A 17855-nucleotide genomic window follows, 5' to 3' on the forward strand; every position below is an offset into this window, starting at 1 on the left:
AAGAACACATTAAATAAATAGTTCTGATATTATTACACCTTCAGCTCAAGTGATTGGAGAACTTGTCTCAACTCACATGGTTCACAGCTAGGTGACAAACCCAGATTGGACTCCAAAGCTCCTTAGTCAGTCTGCTTTTCAGTTTGGCATAAGGCCTCCTACAACTCACTACAAAACTTATTTTTTAAGATTTGAAAATGAACACAGAATATGAAAAAGTATTTGGGAAAGGATATCTCATGTAGATAGTTATATTTCTGAGTACCTGACTGAAATTCTAAGTTATTTGAAGTTATCAAAATTCACAGTGTATCTTTTTCACATAAAGTATTTGTAATAGGTAAATAAAACAATAAGAAATATATCTGTCAAAAATCACTTAATGAAAGTCTAATATAATCCCTGCACTATTTTGTGGACCTTTGTATGCAAATACCCATTTTTCAAAAATTTTCTGAATTTTCTAAATTTTCTGAAATTTTCTGAAAAGATTTCACTAACATATGCAATTTTTGAAGAATCTGTTTAATATTGCCTGTGCAAAACAACAGTAAAATTCTAAATCAACACAGAACCAAGTTTTGAAAACTGAGAATATTTCATTCTGTATATATTTCCATTTTAAAAACTACCATTATTCTTCAACCCAAACGCTTCCTGCTGGAAATGGCCTTTTTCTCAATGGGCTCCAGAAGAATGAGAACGACAGCATCGTTGTTCTCATCAAACAGAGGGAAATGGGAGAAGTCCAGCTCGTACTTGCACCACTCACTCTTGACAAAGTTTTCAGAAAGCACAAAGATGGTCTTGTGGCTCTTCTCGATGCAGTCGATGATGTTGTCGATAATCCATTTGCCGGGAATGAAGTCCCGCTTGTGAAGACACAACTTGAAGGGAGGGTCGAAGTGCTCCAGCTCCTGGACCATAAGGTTCTCCACCCAGTGGGAATCCCGCTCGCTGTAAGACACAAAGGCGTCATAGCAGAGGTCCCGCTGGGGAGCTTTCCTGGGCTTCCTTTTGGCCTGGAGCCAAGCCCACATCATTTTCAGGTACCACAGCCCGTGGAAACGGTGGCACAGAACCCCCGTGAGCAGGATCAACAAGAAAAGGACACAGCACACGGCAGACACCAGAGCTGCCCTGTGGCATTCAGAAGCTGGGAGATGGGTGTCCTGAACCCGCTGGCCCCGCACATAGAATGGAGAGTCACACAGGTAATTGTGTGGCCAGTCGGTCAGGGTCTGGGCCAGTGCTTGCTGCTCCCGCGTGAAAGACAGGAATTCACAGGAGCAAATGAAATTGTTGCCGCCAGCTTCCAAAGTCGTCAGTCTTTGAAAAGAATCAAGTTGCTCCTTAGAGAAAGTGTTATTTTCCTGCTTACTTTCAAAGAAAAAGGAAGTATCTGGTAGTGTCTTCAACACCTACCTGAAAAGGTCAAGTTCTTTAAGTTGTGGCAAAATAAAAGATTTTATTGCTAACATCTACTATGCTTAGTGTCTGAGAAGCATTGTGGGTTAAATTGTATAATTTAGTGTTGGGAAAATTTGAGTCTTCTACCTTTTCTGGCCACTGATAAGTGTTAGGTAAAGAGCCAAGTATATACACTCACCAAGATTAAGGTCAGGTTTTCCTAGAGCAAATAATATTTTTTGGAGTCTATAGATTATTTTGTCTTAAATTCAAGGTATGCAGGGAGTGCCATATAAGTTGAATGTTTCAATTATTCTTCAACAATCAAATTTTCACTGAGATCCAAGTATCCTGGGGATTTAAGTTAAGAAGATACAGTATTAAGTAGACTTTGGCAATTTCAACTGTGAATATCTTCAGTTAATATAAAAGCATATCTTTAAAGTTCTGTTGTCTCAAAAAAATTCTCACAATTTTCCTGAACTAATACAGTCTTCTAGTTCTATCTCCAAAACTGATTTTCATTTTTTCGGTATGGGCTTGACTGTAGGGTTCTCTTCTGTTAACTCTCATACAAAAAGCAATGTCTTGGGGCGCCTGGGTGGCTCAGTCGGTTAAGCGGCCGACTTTGGCTCAGGTCATGATCTCGCGGTCCGTGAGTATGAGCCCCGCGTCGGGCTCTGTGCTGACAGCTCAGAGCCTGGAGCCTGTTTCAGATTCTTTGTCTTCCTCTCTCTGCCCCTCCCCCGTTCACACTCTGTCTCTCTCTGTCTCAAAAATAAATAAACGTTAAAAAAAATTTTTTTTTAATTAAAAAAAAAAAAAAAGCAATGTCTCTTTCTTCGAAACATCTTGGAACCTTGAAAGATCAACCAAAATCTCTCAGAGTAAAGTTGCCTGCTTCAGATGGGTCAAAAGGAACAAACTTCCAGTTATAAGATAAATAAGTTCTAGAGATGTAATATACAACATGATGACTATAGTTAACAAATACTGCATTGTATATTTGAAAGTTGCCAAGAGAGTAGATCTTGAAAGTTCTCATCATAATAAAAAAAGTTACAACTATGTGAGGTGATAGATGTTAACTAAAGTTATGGGGGTAATCATTATATATATATATATATATATATATATATATATATATATATATCAAATCATTATGTTGTACACATTTAATACAATGCTATAAGTGAATTATAGTTCAATAAAACTGGAAAAAAAATCACACTGAGATATCCCTACATGTCCACCAGAATGGTTAAAATTAAAGACTAACAGTACCAAGTGTTGGTAAGGATATACAACAACTGAAACTCTCATACATTGCTGGTGGGAATGCAAAATGCTATACCCACTTTGGGAAAGTTTGACAGTTTTTTATAAAATTAAACATGCATTTAATCTGTGACCCAGCAATCCTTCTCTTTAGGTATTTACCCTCAAGAAATGAAAACGTAAGTCCACACAAAGTCACATACTTTATTCAAAGCTAGAAACAACCCAAATATCTATCACCTGGTGAATAGATTTAAAAAGTTGTTGTATATCTATACTAGAATACTATATGCAAACAATCTAATACTACTCAGCAATTAAAAGAAAGAAATGATACATCGCAAGAACATGGATGGATCTCAAAAGCATTATGCAAAGTGAAAGAAGTCAGATACAAACAGATAGATACTGTAGAGCACATTTATATGAAATTCTACCCAAAGCAAAACGATGACAAAAGGTCATACCAGGAGATACCAGGGAGCTGCGTGGTAGGAGAGGACTGGGCTGAAAAGGGGCATACAAGAATTTTGGGAGTGGTGGTAACATTCTGTATCATGATTGCGGTGGTGGTTACACACTGTATATCTTTGCCAAAGCTCATAAATTTGCATTTTTAGACTGATTAATGTACATAAATTATCTCAATAACTATCTTTTAAAAATCCTTTTTTCTCCTTGAGCAAAGGCCTCCAAAATGGAGGAACTGGCCTTTTGCTAGTCCTCTGAGAGAAGGAAGAAGAAAACATCCTATTTCTCTAGCAAGTCATAAAATAAATATAATCACTAACAAAAATATCTCCCATTTACCTTAATAAGTTGACATTGATTTCTCTCACAACCAAACTAACTCTAAGGTATTTATTGATGGAAAGAAAACTAAATTCTTAAGTAACTCAGAAATTTCAAATGACTTAGAAACATAATATCATAATATCTTCTAATGTTGTATTCAAATGGTTTTATCCCCTCTGGAATGCTCATTTTCAGCTTGCCATCTTCCTAATATCACTCCATGCCTACTCAGGGCAATTCATCACCCAACTTTCACAAAGTCCATTTGAGGACTGAATTTATCATACTGTAATGATTAGAAAATTTAAGATATCCTTGGCAGAATGACTTCAGTGTTAATTCTAGAAGGAAGGAAGGAAGGAAGGAAGGAAGGAAGGAAGGAAGGAAGGAAGGAAGGAAGGAAGGAAAACTAAAACCTCTCCAAATAAAATTGATTGTACCATATGTTGGCCCAAATGACTGAAGATCTACATTGATTTCAAGATTCTTGGTATATATATCTGGGGATTAGAAGCATCAATGTTGAGTTAATTCATAAATGTCCTTTTTTTTAATTCAGAGAGTTTGTAAATATTTCAGGAAATATTTGAGAAATGGAAAAAGAAAGAGAAAGAGATTTCCCTCAAGTTCTTTGATGGACCATCCCAGAAGCAAAGGGCCAAACCACCAGGATAATATAAGAGTTAAGTTGTTATAGTATAGGTCCAAACACACAAAACTATCAAGACAAGGCAAATGATTTTCATCTATTGCAAGACTTCCATTAGGCAATAGAAAAGTAGATTCCAAATTTACACACACGTGCTGGACATAGCTAGATGTAAATTTCATGCAGGCATGGATTTTATTCTCTTTTTGCAGTGAAGTGTCTCCAGCCCCTACAACATAGTAGCACTAATCAACTACTAATTGTTGACTGGTGAATAGACTTGCCTTTTCAGAACATCAGTTAGGTCTGGAGAAATGGAATAGAAATACCTGAAGTGGCCATTGCAGACACACAATGGGACTACAAGGGAGAAAAGTCTGATCAGTGACTTCTAACCTTGCCACACAGCAGCCCGCCTCTTTTAAAGATCGGAATAAAGAAATATAGTGCTTGATTTCCAAACATATACGCAAAACCATGAGCCAACAACTAGTATTATTTCAATATCTGTAACGGTTACATGGTCTCATTGGGCAGGAAGAGTGTGAAAAGAAGGCAGGATTTTTATCAAGTTCCAAGTTCTTTGACTCTTCAGAAAATATATTGAAATCAAATAACTGCTGAGTCCAACCATGTTATGTGGCCAGCTGGGTAGGGGTTGCTGACTTCTGTGTGGATAGAAAAAATGAAGTCATGACATGACTCAAGCCTAGGGATGTGAGCTATGTGACCACTGCCTTCCTAGTTTCAGTCCTGTTATAAAGTATAACCATGGTTCAAAACTACACTGATGTATCACCTCACACCTGTCAGAATGACTATTACCAAAAAGACCAGAAATAACAAATTATGGTGAAGATGTAGAGAAAAGGGAACCATTATGTATCATCGGTGGGATAGTAAATTGGTGCAGCCACTGTGGAAAACAGTATGGAGGATCCTCAAAAAAATAAAAATACAAATACCATCATATCGTCCAACAATTCCACAACTGGGTATCTGTCCAAAGAAAATGAAAACCCTAATTCAAAAAAGTTTATGCATCTCTATGTTCATTGTAGTATCATTTAAAATAGCCAAGATATTTTATGGAAACAACCTAAGTGTCCATCAATGGATGAATAAAGAAGAGTGACATATATATGTATACACACACACACACATATATATACACATATATATGTGTGTGTAAATATATACATACATATGTGTATATATATATTATTCCATTATATTATTGGAATATATATATAATGGAATATTATTCAGCCATACAAAAAGAATGAAATCTTGCCATTTGTAGCAACATGAATGGACCTTAAGGATATTATGCTAAATGAAATAAGACAGAGAAAGACAAAAACTGCATGATTTCACTTATATGTAGAATCCAAAACGCCAAAACAAAACAAAATCCAGGCACATAGGTACAGAGAATAGATTGGTTGCCAGAGGAGAGGGAGGATTGGGGGCAGGGGTGTAAATGGATTATGAAACACCAACCTCCAGCGATAAAATAAGTAAGTCATGAGGATGTAATGTGCAGCATGGGAAATATAGTCAGTAATATTACATTAACTTGGTAAGGTGACTTTGCATGGTAACTGGACTTATTGTGTGACTGTTTTGCAAAGTATACAAATGTAGACTTGCTATGTAGTACACCTGAAACTAATATCATATTGTCTGTCAATTACACCTCAATAAGAAAATAAAATAAAATGTATACTTCATACTCTGTTAATAGTGGTGATTACATTAATCAATTCAGTGTTAAGACAATGTTGCATTTTTAGAATAAATCCAAGTTAGTCTGCGTATATTACTCTTTTTATATTTTACTGGACATATTTCTTTACTAATATTTTCCTTAGAGTTTTTGCATCTATAATCAGACTTAAAATTGCCCTAAACATTTCCTTTCCTTTCTTTTGGTAAAATTCACCAATGCCACCTTCTGAGCCTACTATTTATAAATAGCTAGTCAAACCTAAAATCTTAAGGAAAGACAAGGTTTTTAACTTTGTAAATTTAGTAGTTTAAATATTCAGTCAGAAAGCTGAAGCAAACTTCTTGATTGTCTATGCGGACAAAAATTTTTGAGGACATTTAACTCTTTTAAATCTTATTTCAGAGAGAGAGAGAGAAAATCCTAATCAGGCTCCATACCAGTGCAGAGCCCATTGCGGGGCTCAATTGCATGAACCGTGAGATCATGACTTGAGCCAAAATCAAGAGTAAGACGCTCAACCAACTGAGCCACCCAGGCACCCTGAGGACATTCTAAAAAGCCTATGTTAACAAAGTTAAATTTGAGTCACTAAAAGAAATTGCCAAGTCCTTCCTTTCTCCTCATGTTAACTGCTGCTCTTCCTTCAATGGTTGCCTGTCGCCGTCACTTTCTGTCACTTGAGTCATCTGGGCCAAGCCACCGGTCTGCTCGAGTGTGTCCTGCCAGTGTCCTCCCACCCTTCCTCCAGCCATGGCTCCTTTGAGCTGTCGGTCACTGGTAAAGATCCAAAAAATGTGTATACGTTTTTTACCATGTAACAGTTCCTGCCCACTTAGATCACTAAAATGCTTTGTGCTAAATCCCAGTTCATGTGATGAGATTAAATTGATAGCTCCATGGTGATTCATGGTTTTATGCAAAGAGCATCATCAGATCCAGAAACCCTTTTCCCTGAGCAAGTTGAAGAAAATTGTTGCTTCCCCAATCTTTTGTAAGAAAACCAGTTTCTCTGAGGCTATGGGCTCACATCATGCCATTTGACTTGTGGCCTCCTGTGTCTGTCACCATCTGTGACCACCTAATACCTTCCCCCCACATGTTGAAGGTTTTGGCACCGGTTTATAGACTTCTTCCCAGGATTGTCCAGAAGCCCAGGTGGCTTCACTGTTCCCAAAGCCTCTCAATCCCTTTACCTCCTCCTCCCAGAAGATCTCCTCTGTGCTACATCGGCCACTCCCCAGACTTGGTCATTACCTACAGTCGTCCAAGCTCTAAATGACTAACTCGAGCCTCCTGCATCTTGCTCAGAGTCCGCTGATTTCCTTCCTCTTTCCCCAATCCACTTGTCATCTCCTTCCTTATCTGTTTTGCTTATTTAGTGAAGACTGAGGCAAACATTCGGAGCAAGCTGGAGTTCACTGGTGGAGGAGTCAGCAGACCCTGGACTTCCCATTCTCTTGGCGTTATATGTGGAGTCCTACTTGGCCCAAACACTTCCGGTTCCCCAGGAAGGAGCTCCTTCCTTCTTTTTATAGGGCAAAAACCCACGGGATGTGGCCACCAGACAGTGGGAACATTCATGCCAGCTGCTGGGGTGGGGGTGTACTGGGGGTGCCCGCAGGAGACCTCGGGGAATTGAGAGAGTGCACAGGCCTTCTTGTTCACAATCTTCCTTCATAGGAGTTTGCTTAGTGTTGCCAAACACGGGGTTGAAGATGAGGTCTTTACCTCCTCCTCAATCTCCATAAGTCTTTCCTGCTCTTCACTATGAACAGTTGGGGTCTTCTCACTATCATAGCACAGAAAATACGACACAAAAAACTTCAGGTCCTCCCACTTCTGCATCTGATTGGTCTACCAAATAGAAATTCTAGAGCCACTGCAGTCTCTTCTCCCATGTTTCTGTTTCTCCTACATAACAAAATCCCAAACCTAAAAGTTCCCTCCTGCCTGCTTTCTTCGAGGACAGCGGGCAGTTTTATTCCACTTCTCTCACTAAGTCACCTGTACCCTCCGCAATAATATTTGACACTTTCAGCACACTCCTTCTGCCACTGACCATCTTTGCCTCCTCATATCCTGTCAGGGATGACTTCTCTTCTTGCTTCACAGAGAAAATTAAAGCCATCTGAAGAAATCCCCTCAACTTCCCACTTCTGAACTTCCTTCCACACCAGTCCTCCTCCCTCCTGCAAGTAGAGGGGGTGCCTGGTCCCACATGGTCCGTCCATCCCCACTTGTCCAGTCCGGACACTGTCCTTCCCTTCCTTCTCAGGAGCCACACACTGATTGTCCTCCCTTCTCTCTCTCATACTTTCTACCTCTCCACCTCAACCAGACCAGTCCTCCCAATATTTACACATGCTCCAGTCTCCTCCAGCTGTTTTTTAAAAACAAACAACAAAAACGCTCATCTCCCTCCAGCTTCTCTCTTTCTCTCTCCCTCTCTCCCCCTTCATAGTCCAAATTCTGAAAAGAGCTCTTTATATGCACTGTCCCTATTTTCCCCACCTCTTGCCCAGGTTTCACTGTTCCCTAGTCTGGCTTTGGCACCTGTCACCCCAAACAACATTTGCAAAGGTCATCAATGACCACCATGTTGCTAACTCCTAGATATTTTTTATTCTCCATGCTGCCTAACCTGTCATAGCAGATATTGTTGCTGACTGCTCCTTCCTTCTTAAAACATTCTCTCCTTTTGTTTCCATGACACCACACACTTGGTTTTCCTTTTCAACTCTCCTTTTCAAACTTATCCTTCCCTACCCTATATCTGAAGTCTAGGTACAAGACCACTCCACACTGGCTACTTGCTTCCTGAAGAATATCATTCATGGGGAGGGGCCAAGATGGTGGAACAGCATGGAAGTTTTTGGGTGTCTTGCATCCATGAAATACAGCCAGACCAACACTAAACCATCTTGCACACCTAGAAAACTGATTGGAGGATTAACACAACAATCTGCACAACCTGAACCACAGAATTCAGCAGGTACATGGTGCGGAGAGGTAGACTTGGGGAGTGAGAAGGCTCAGGAAGGGAGGTGCTTTTGCAAGAGGAGAGAGGATGGAGACTGGGGCGGGGGGAGACTACAGGAAAAGCACCCCTCCCAAAAGCAGCTGGAGAGAAAGTGGAAAATTGGAAACAGCCGCAGGGACTAAACTAAAAAGGGAGAAAGGAGAAAGGAGAGGGTTTAAATTCCATTAAGACTGTAAACAAGGGGAGCGCAAAGTCTGCAATTATGCAGCTCGATACCTGGCGATGCTCTGGTGGGAAGGGCGAATCCCCAGGACCAGAGTGGGGTCCGGGAGGTTCTCAGGCCACACGGGGAACAGCGGTTCCACTGCTGGAAGGACATTTGGTAGAGACTGCTGAAGCCACCTGGTCCCAGCAGACCCCAGAAAACGGCCACATCCGCTGGTGCTGGAACAGGGTCGTTAAGGGTGAGGCTCGGTGTTAGATGTGTGTTGTGATTTTCCGTAATCCGTGAAAAGCTGCCGCTATACTATCTCGCGAACTTTTTCCGGGGCGGGCTGGCACCTGGCCGCAGTCTCGGGGCACCGGCAGCAGCAGGGTCCGGCAAGCGGTCCTGGGTGCAGCCGACATTCAGCCATTGCTCATTCGGCCATTGCTCGGTGAGACCCTCCCGCAGAGGGGTGGAACGGGCCAAAGCCGCAGTCCTTCAGAAGTAAGGGGCCAGGGGAAACAGCCGCACCTGAGACAAAACTCGGGAGAGAGGTACTGCCTGGGTCTTGGTCACAGTGAAAACGCGGGAAGTGGACAAAAGCTGAAGACAGACGACGGGTGTGCGATTGCTGACGGGGAGAACAGACTGGGTAGCTGGGTGGGGGCCATTTTCAACACTACCGCGCATGTGCATATGCACCTACGAGCGCACCTACGAGCACGGCAACAATCCACCCCAGTCGGCTAGCAGCGCCATCTAGTGGAGAACGGAGCCGTTACACTGAGCCCCGCCCAACTGGGCCAACCTCGCTCTTCAAGAACACGTGTCTCACTGCCTACTTAGTTTATGGACTATAAAGCGTGTCATAGTCTGACTTCTAGGGGAAAATGAAGTAATTTGGTCCTATTTCAATCTGTTAGCAGGTCCATCCATTCAATTTTCTTTTTTTTTTCTCTTTTACACTACTTTTTCTTGAATACAGAAAGAGAAAAAACTTCATTTTTATTTTCAATTTTTATTTAAAATATTTTTCTTTAAAATTTTTACTATATTTTTTACTTTTGTGTAAATTTTTTTCAAATTCTATCTTACTTCCATCATTTTATTTTAGTCTACTTCAGTGTATTCACCTTTTCAAATTTTCAAACAATTTCCTTTTTTTCTTTTTCTTTTTTCTCTTTTTTGTTTCTTTTCTTTTTCTTGAATGCAAAAAGAGAAAAACTTCATTTTTACTTTCAATTCTATTAAAAATATTTTTCTTTAATTTTTTTACTATATTTTCTGCTTTCATGAAAATTTTTTCAAATTCTACTTTATTTCCATCATTTTAGTCTACTACACTGTATTCACTTTTTCAAATTTTCAAACGATTTCTTTTTTCTTTTTTCTCTTTTTTGTTTCTTTTCTTTTTCTTGAATACAGAAGGAGAAAAATTTCATTTTTATTTTTAATTTTTATTAAAAATATTTTTCTTTAATTTTCTTCTACTATATTCTTTACTTTTGTGTACATTTTTTTCAAATTCTATTTTACTCCCATCATCTCATTTTAGTCTACTTCAGTGTATTCATTTTTTCAAATTCTCAAACAATTTCCTTCCCCCCCCCTTTTTTTCCTCTAATCTGTGAAACCACTTTCAACACCCAGACCAAAACACACCTAGGATCTAGCATCATTTATTTGATTTTGTGTGTGTGTGTTTTTAACTTTTTTAATTTTAATTTTTTTATTTTAATTTTCTACCTCATTAATTCCTTTTCTCCCTTCAAAATGACAAAATGAAGGAATTCACCCCAAAAGAAAGAGCACAAAGAAAGGACAGCCAAGGATTTAACCAACACAGATACAAGCAAGATGTCTGAACCAGAATTTAGAATCACGATTATAAGAATACTAGCTGGAGTTAAAAATAGATTAGAATCCCTTTCTGCAGAGATAAAAGAAATAAAAACTAGTCAGAATGAAATTAAAAATGCTATAACTGAGCTGCAATCATGGATGGATGCAGCCGAGGCAAGGATGGATGAGGCAGAACAGAGAATCAGTAATATACAGGACACACAGAGAATAATGAAGCAGAAAAAAAGAGGGAGATTAAGGCAAAAGAGCATGACTTAAGAATTGGAGAAATCAGTGACTCATTAAAAAGGAACATCAGAATCATAGAGGTCCCAGAAGAGGAAGAGAGAGAAATAGGGGTAGAAGGGTTATGTGAGCAAATCATAGCAGAAAACTTTCCTAACCTGGGGAAAGACACAGACGTCAAAATCCAGGAAGCACAGAGGACCCCCATTAGATTCAACAAAAACCGACCGTCAACAAGTCATACCATAGTCAAACTCAAAAAATACTCATGCAAGGAGAGAATCATGAAAGCAGCAAGGGAAAAAAAGTCCCTAACCTACAAGGGAAGACAGATCAAGTTTGCAGCCAACCTATCCACAGAAACTTGGCAGGCCAGAAAGGAGTGGCAGGATATATTCAATGTGCTGAATCAGAAAAATATGCAGCCAAGAATTCTTTATCCAGCAAAGCTGGATAGAAGGAGAAATAAAATAGAAGGAGAAATAAAAAGTTTCCCAAACAAAAACTAAAGGAGCTTGTGACCACTAAACCAGCCCTGCAAGAGATTTTAAGGGGGACTCTCTGAGGGGAGAAAAGATGAAAAAAAAAAAATTAAAAAAAAATATATATGTATATCTCAAAAGCAACAAAGATTAGAAAGGACCAGAACTCCAACTCTACAAGCATCATAATGGCAATAAATTCATATCTTTCAGTACTCACTCTAAATGTTAATGGACTCAATGCAGCAGTCAAAAGACATAGGGTAACAGAATGCATAAGAAAACAAGATCCATTTACATGCTGTTTACAAGAGACCCACTTTAGACATAAAAACACATTCAGATTAAAAATAAGGGGATGGAGAACCATCTATCATGCTAATGGTCAACAAAAGAAAGCCGGAGTAGCCATACTTATATCAGACAATCTAGACGTTAAAATAAAGACTGTATCAAGAGATGCAGAAGGGCATTATATCATAATCAAGGGGTCTATCCACCAGGAAGACCTAACAATTGTAAACATTTCTATGCCAAATGTGGAAACACCCAAAAATATAAGTCAATTAATCACAAACATAAACTCATCGATAGTGATGCCATACTAGTAGAAGACTTCAACACCCCACTCACAGAAATGGACAGATCATCTAATCAAAAAATCAACAAGGAAACAATGTCTTTGAATGACACACTGACCAGATGGACTTAACAGGTATATTCAGATATATATATTCATTTCATCCTAAAGCAGCAGAATATACATTCTTCTCCAGTGCACATGGAATGTTCTCCAGAATAGATGATACACTGGGACACAAATCAGCCCTAAGTAAGTACAAAAAGATCGAGATCATACCGTGCATATTTTCAGACCACAACGCTATGAAACTCAAAATCAACCACAAGAAAATATTTGGACAGGTAACAAATACTTGGAGACTGAAAAACATCCTGCTAAAAATGATGGGCTAACCAAGAAGTTAAAGAGGAAATTAGAAAGTATATGGAAGTCAATGCAAATGATAACACCACAACCCAAAACCTCTGGGACACAGCAAAGACAGTCATAAGAGGAAAGTATATAGCAATCCAGGCCTTCCTAAAGAAGGAAGAAAGGTCTCAGATACACATCCTAACCTTACGCCTTAAGGAGCTGGAAAAAGAACAGCAAATAAAACCCAAAACCAGCAGAACACAGGAAATAATAAAGATTAAAGCAGAAATTAATGCTATCAAAACCAAAAAAACCCACAGTAGAACAGATTAATAAAACCAGAAGCTGGTGCTTTGAAAGAATTAACAAAATTGATAAACCACTCACCAGTTTGATCAAAAAGAAAAAGGAAAGGACCCAAATAAATAAAATCAAGAGTGAAAGAGGAGAGATCACAACCAACACAGCAGAAATAAAAACAACAATAAGAGAATATTATGAGCAATTATATGCCAATAAAATGGGCAATCTGGAAGAAATGGACAAATTCCTAGAAACATATACACTACCAAAACTGAAACAGGAAAAAATAGAAAATTTGAACAGACCCATAACCAGTAAGGAAATGGAACTAGTAATAAAAAATCTGCCAAAAAACAAGAGTCCAGGGCCAGATGGCTTTCCAGGGGAATTCTACCAAACATTTAAGGAAGAGTTAACACCTAATGTCTTGAAGGTGTTCCAAAAATAGAAACGGAAGGAAAACTTCCAAACTCTTTCTATGAAGCCAGCATTACCTTGATTCCAAAATCAGGCAGAGACCCCACTAAAAAGGAGAACTATAGACCAATTTCCCTGATGAACATGGATGCAAAAATCCTCAACAAGATATTAGCCAACCGGCTCCAACAATACATTAAATAAAAAAATTCACCAGGACCAAGTGGGATTTATACCTGGAATGCGGGGCTGGTTCAATATCTGCAAAACAATTAACGTGATTCATCACATCAATAAAAGAAAGGACAAGAACAATATGATCCTCTTAATAGATGCAGAGAAAGCATTTGACAAAATATAGCATCCTTTCTTGATAAAAACCCTCAAGAAAGTAGGGATACAAGGAGCATACCTCGAGATCATAAAAGCCATATATGAACGACCCAATGCTAATATCATCCTCAATGGGGAAAAACTGAGAGCTTTCCCCCTAAGGTCAGGAACAAGACAGGGATGTCCACGCTCACCAGTGTTCTTCAACATAGTATTGGAAGTCTTAGCCTCTGCAATCAGACAACACAAAGAAATAAAAAGGCATCCAAATTGGCCAGGAGGAGGTCAAACATTCACTCTTCGCAGATGACATAATACTCTATATGGAAAACCCAAAAGATTCCACCAAAAAACTCCTAGAACTGATCCATGAATTCAGCAAAGTTGCAGGATATAAAATCAACACACAGAAATGGGCTGCATTCCTATACACCAACAATGAAGCAACAGAAAGAGAAATCAAGGAATTGATCCCACTTACAGTTGCAGAAAAAAACCATAAAATACCTAGGAATAAATCTAACCAAAGAGGTGAAAACTCTATACACTGAAAACTATAGAAAGCTTATGAAAGAAATTGAAGAAGACACAAAAAAATGGAGATTCCATGCTCCTGGATAGGAAGAACAAATATTGTTAAAATGTCAATACCACCCAAAGAAATCTATGTATTCAATGCAATCCCTATCAAAATAACAACAGCATTCTTCACAGAGCTAGAATAAATAATCCTAAAATTTGTATAGAACCAGAAAAGACCCTGAGTAGCCAAAGCAATCTTGAAAAAGAAAACCAAAACAGGAGGCATCGGAATCCCAGACTTCAAGCTATACTACAAAGCTGTAATCATCAAGACAGTATGGTACTGGCACAAGAACAGACACTCAGATCAATGGAACAGAATAGAGAACCCAGAAATAGACCCACAAACGTATGGCCAACTAATGTTTGACAAAGCGGGAAAGAATATCCAATGGAATAAAGACAGTCTCTTCAGCAAGTGGTGCTGGGAAAACTGGACAGCGACATGCAGAAGAATGAACGAGGACCACTTTGTTACACTACACACAAAAATAAACTCAAAATGGATGAAAGACCTCAATGTAAGACAGGAAGCCATCAAAATCCTCGAGGAGAAAGCAGGCAAAAACCTCTTTGACCTCGGCCGCAGCAACTTCTTACTCAACACATCTCTCTCTGGAGGCAAGGGAAACAAAAACAAAAATGAACTACTGGGACCTCATCAAAATAAAAAGCTTCTGCACAGCAAAGGAAACAAAGCGAAACTAAAAGGCAACCATCAGAATGGGAGAAGATATTTGCAAATGACATAGCAGATAAAGGGTTAGTATCCAAAATCTATAAAGAACTTATCAAACTCAACACCCAAAAAACAAATAATCCAGTGAAGAAATGGGCAAAAGACATGAATAGACACTTCTCCAAAGAAGACATCCAGATGGCCAACCGACACATGAAAAAATGCTCAACATCATTCATCATCAGGGAAATACAAACCAAAACCACAATGAGATACCACCTTACACTTGTCAGAATGGCTAACATGAACAACTCAGGCAACAACAGATGTTGGCGAGGATGCAGGGAAAGAGGATCTCTTTTGCATTGTTGGTGGGAATGCAAGCTGCTGCAGCCACTCTAGAAAACAGTATGGAGGTTCCTCAACAAATGAAAAATAGAACTACCCTATGACCCAGCAATTGCACTACTAGGTATTTATCCACGAGATACAGGTGTGCTGTTTCGAAGGGACACATGCACCCCCATGTTTATAGCAGCACTATCAACAATAGCCAAAGTATGGAAAGAGCCCAAATGTCCATCGACAGATGAATGGATAAAGAAGAGGTGGTATATATATACAATGGAGTATTACTCAGCAATCAAAAAGAATGAAATCTTGCCATTTGTAACTACGTGGATGGAACTGGAGGTATTATGCTAAGTGAAATTAGTCAGAAAGACAAAAATCATATGACTTCGCTCATATGAGGACTTTAAGAGACAAAACGGATGAACATAAGGGAAGGGAAACAAAAAGAATATAAAAACAGGGAGGGGGACAAAACAGAAGAGACTCAAAAATATAGAGAACAAACAGAGGGTTACTGGAGGGGTTGTGGGAGGGGGGATGGGCTAAATGGGTAAGGGACACTAAGGAATCTACTCCTGAAATCATTGTTGCGTTCTATGCTAACTAATTTGGATATAAATTTTTAAAAATAAAAAGTAATACAAGTTAAAAAAAAAGAGTATCATTCATGTCCATCCACCTGCCTGTTCCTTTCAAATTTAAGTCTCCTGCCCAGATATCTCATCTACGCCTACTTGAGATATCTGTCTACTTGCATGTCTCAGAGCACATCCACTCAACGTATCCAAATATGAGCTCATATTTCTGGCCAAGGCTAGTCCTTTCCTAGTGGTCTTTACTTCAACATGTGGTACTCACCATTCATCTGGATGCATCTGCTATGGGACTTAGTCCTGCTGATTTCACCTCTAATCCATCCAACTCCTTTTATTCCCACTATCATGATCCCAATTCAAGCTGCTTCCCCTCTTGCCTGGACTACAGACACAACCTCCCAATTGGTCTCATCTACTTCACCTTCTCCATATCCCCTTCTTCACACTGCATCCAGAGCAGCTCCTTTTAATGAAAACACAACGGGAGCCACAAATGCAAGCTACACATATATTACATTTTCTAGTAGCTACATTTTAAAAAGTAAGAAACAGGTAAAATTAACTTTTAAGTGTTTATTTATTTTGAGAGACAGAAAGTGCAAGCATAGGAGGGACAGAGAGAGAGGGAGAGAGAGAATCCCAAGCAGGCTCTGCACTGTCAGCACAGAGCCCAATGTGGGACTCGATCTCACAAACCATGAGATTATGACCTGTGCGGAAGTCAAAAGTTAGACGCTTATCTGACTAAGCCACCCAGGTGCCCCTAAAATTGATGTTAATTATACTTTATTTCACCCCAAAGTTTATCATTTCAATATGGAAGCAATATTTTAAAAGTAATGAGATATTTTACATTTTTTATACTAAGTCTTTGAAATCATATTTTACATTTAGAGTAAATCTCAACCGAGACCAACAACATTTTGAGTGTTCAATAGCCATGTGTAGCTAGTAGCTACCATTATTGGACAGTACAGATCTAGAATGATCTTTCTACAGTGCAAAATCTGATCATTTTACATTACCCAATATTAAAAATTCTTCTGTGACTTGTAATTTGTTCTTAGGCTGGGGATCTTAATCCAGGTGGACTACATGGCCCTGCAGGGTCTGTGGTATGGCTCCTGGTCTCTGTCCCTTCTCCCCTTTACCATCTGTGTGCCAGCCACAATGGCCTTTCGGGTTTTCAGACACACAGAGTTTCCCCCCTTCACAAACCTTTGCACATTCCTTTTGTGAATGCCATCCTTTACCACCACCCCTTTCACCTCCACCACCAGTCCAACATCATTGCCACCCTGCCCTCCACCACACCGCCAACTCCACTGTCACCTCCACCTCTACCAGCAACAGCACCACCTGCCGTAGATACTCTCACTTCCCCTTCTGGTCTTTACTCACTTTCACTTCCCCTACTCTAAAGCCTAGTTACGTGTTCCTTTCCTTGCTAGCATTCATCTCAGTTTGTAACTATCCATCCACTTGCGTGATTAATGCCTGACTCTTTCACTAGGACACAAAAAGGAATTTTTTAATTTAGTTCATCATCGTATCCTCAATGGTCACCCAGTAACTTGTACATAGTAGGTATCTGACAAAAACTTGTGAATAGATAAATGAACAAATCAAGATAATCAAGAAAAAATGAACTATAAAATGGGGGCACGTAGAGCTTGAAGAAAGGAGAAGTCAGTGAACACTCGCAAGTCTGGCAAGTAGAATCCAAAGTAGGGATGGAAGAGGTAATTCCTACTGTTGAGACCCTGTCTTGTGCCAAGATCTCTGCTCAGTGGTTTATGTGTGTTTGTTTATTCCTATAAAAAGTCTCTGAGGCAGGTGTTATTTGCATTTCAAATTCAAGGAGACCCAGAAGGGTTCAGGAACTTGCTAAGTAAGATGATTGGGATCAGACCCACAGTCTGATTTCAAAGCCCACATGTCACCCATTTCACTAGATCTCCATAGACAGCTTCCCTGCCTCACAATCTTGCTACACTTGTTATTCATTAGGAATGTTAGTGAACACTCAAATAAT

The 17855-nt window shown here is 39.3% G+C and overlaps 1 protein-coding gene across 1 annotated transcript; it reads right to left on the reverse strand.

The window, feature by feature from the left end:
* Window positions 1-545: 545 nt before the first annotated feature.
* On the reverse strand, window positions 546-2048 carry LOC102962241 (toll-like receptor 2). Its single transcript, XM_015538377.2, has one exon. The coding sequence runs from the start codon at window positions 1041-1043 to the stop codon at window positions 642-644; it is 402 nt and encodes a 133-aa protein (XP_015393863.2). The 5' UTR covers window positions 1044-2048; the 3' UTR covers window positions 546-641.
* Window positions 2049-17855: the final 15807 nt, after the last annotated feature.

The sequence above is a fragment of the Panthera tigris genome, chromosome B1, assembly GCF_018350195.1.
Source record: "Panthera tigris isolate Pti1 chromosome B1, P.tigris_Pti1_mat1.1, whole genome shotgun sequence".
Classification (NCBI taxonomy): Eukaryota; Metazoa; Chordata; class Mammalia; order Carnivora; family Felidae; genus Panthera; species Panthera tigris.

Coding starts and splice junctions, on each gene's coding strand:
- LOC102962241 (XM_015538377.2), bottom strand. CDS start 1,043: ATGATGTGGGCTTGGCTCCAGGCCAAAAGGAAGCCCAGGAAAGCTCCC.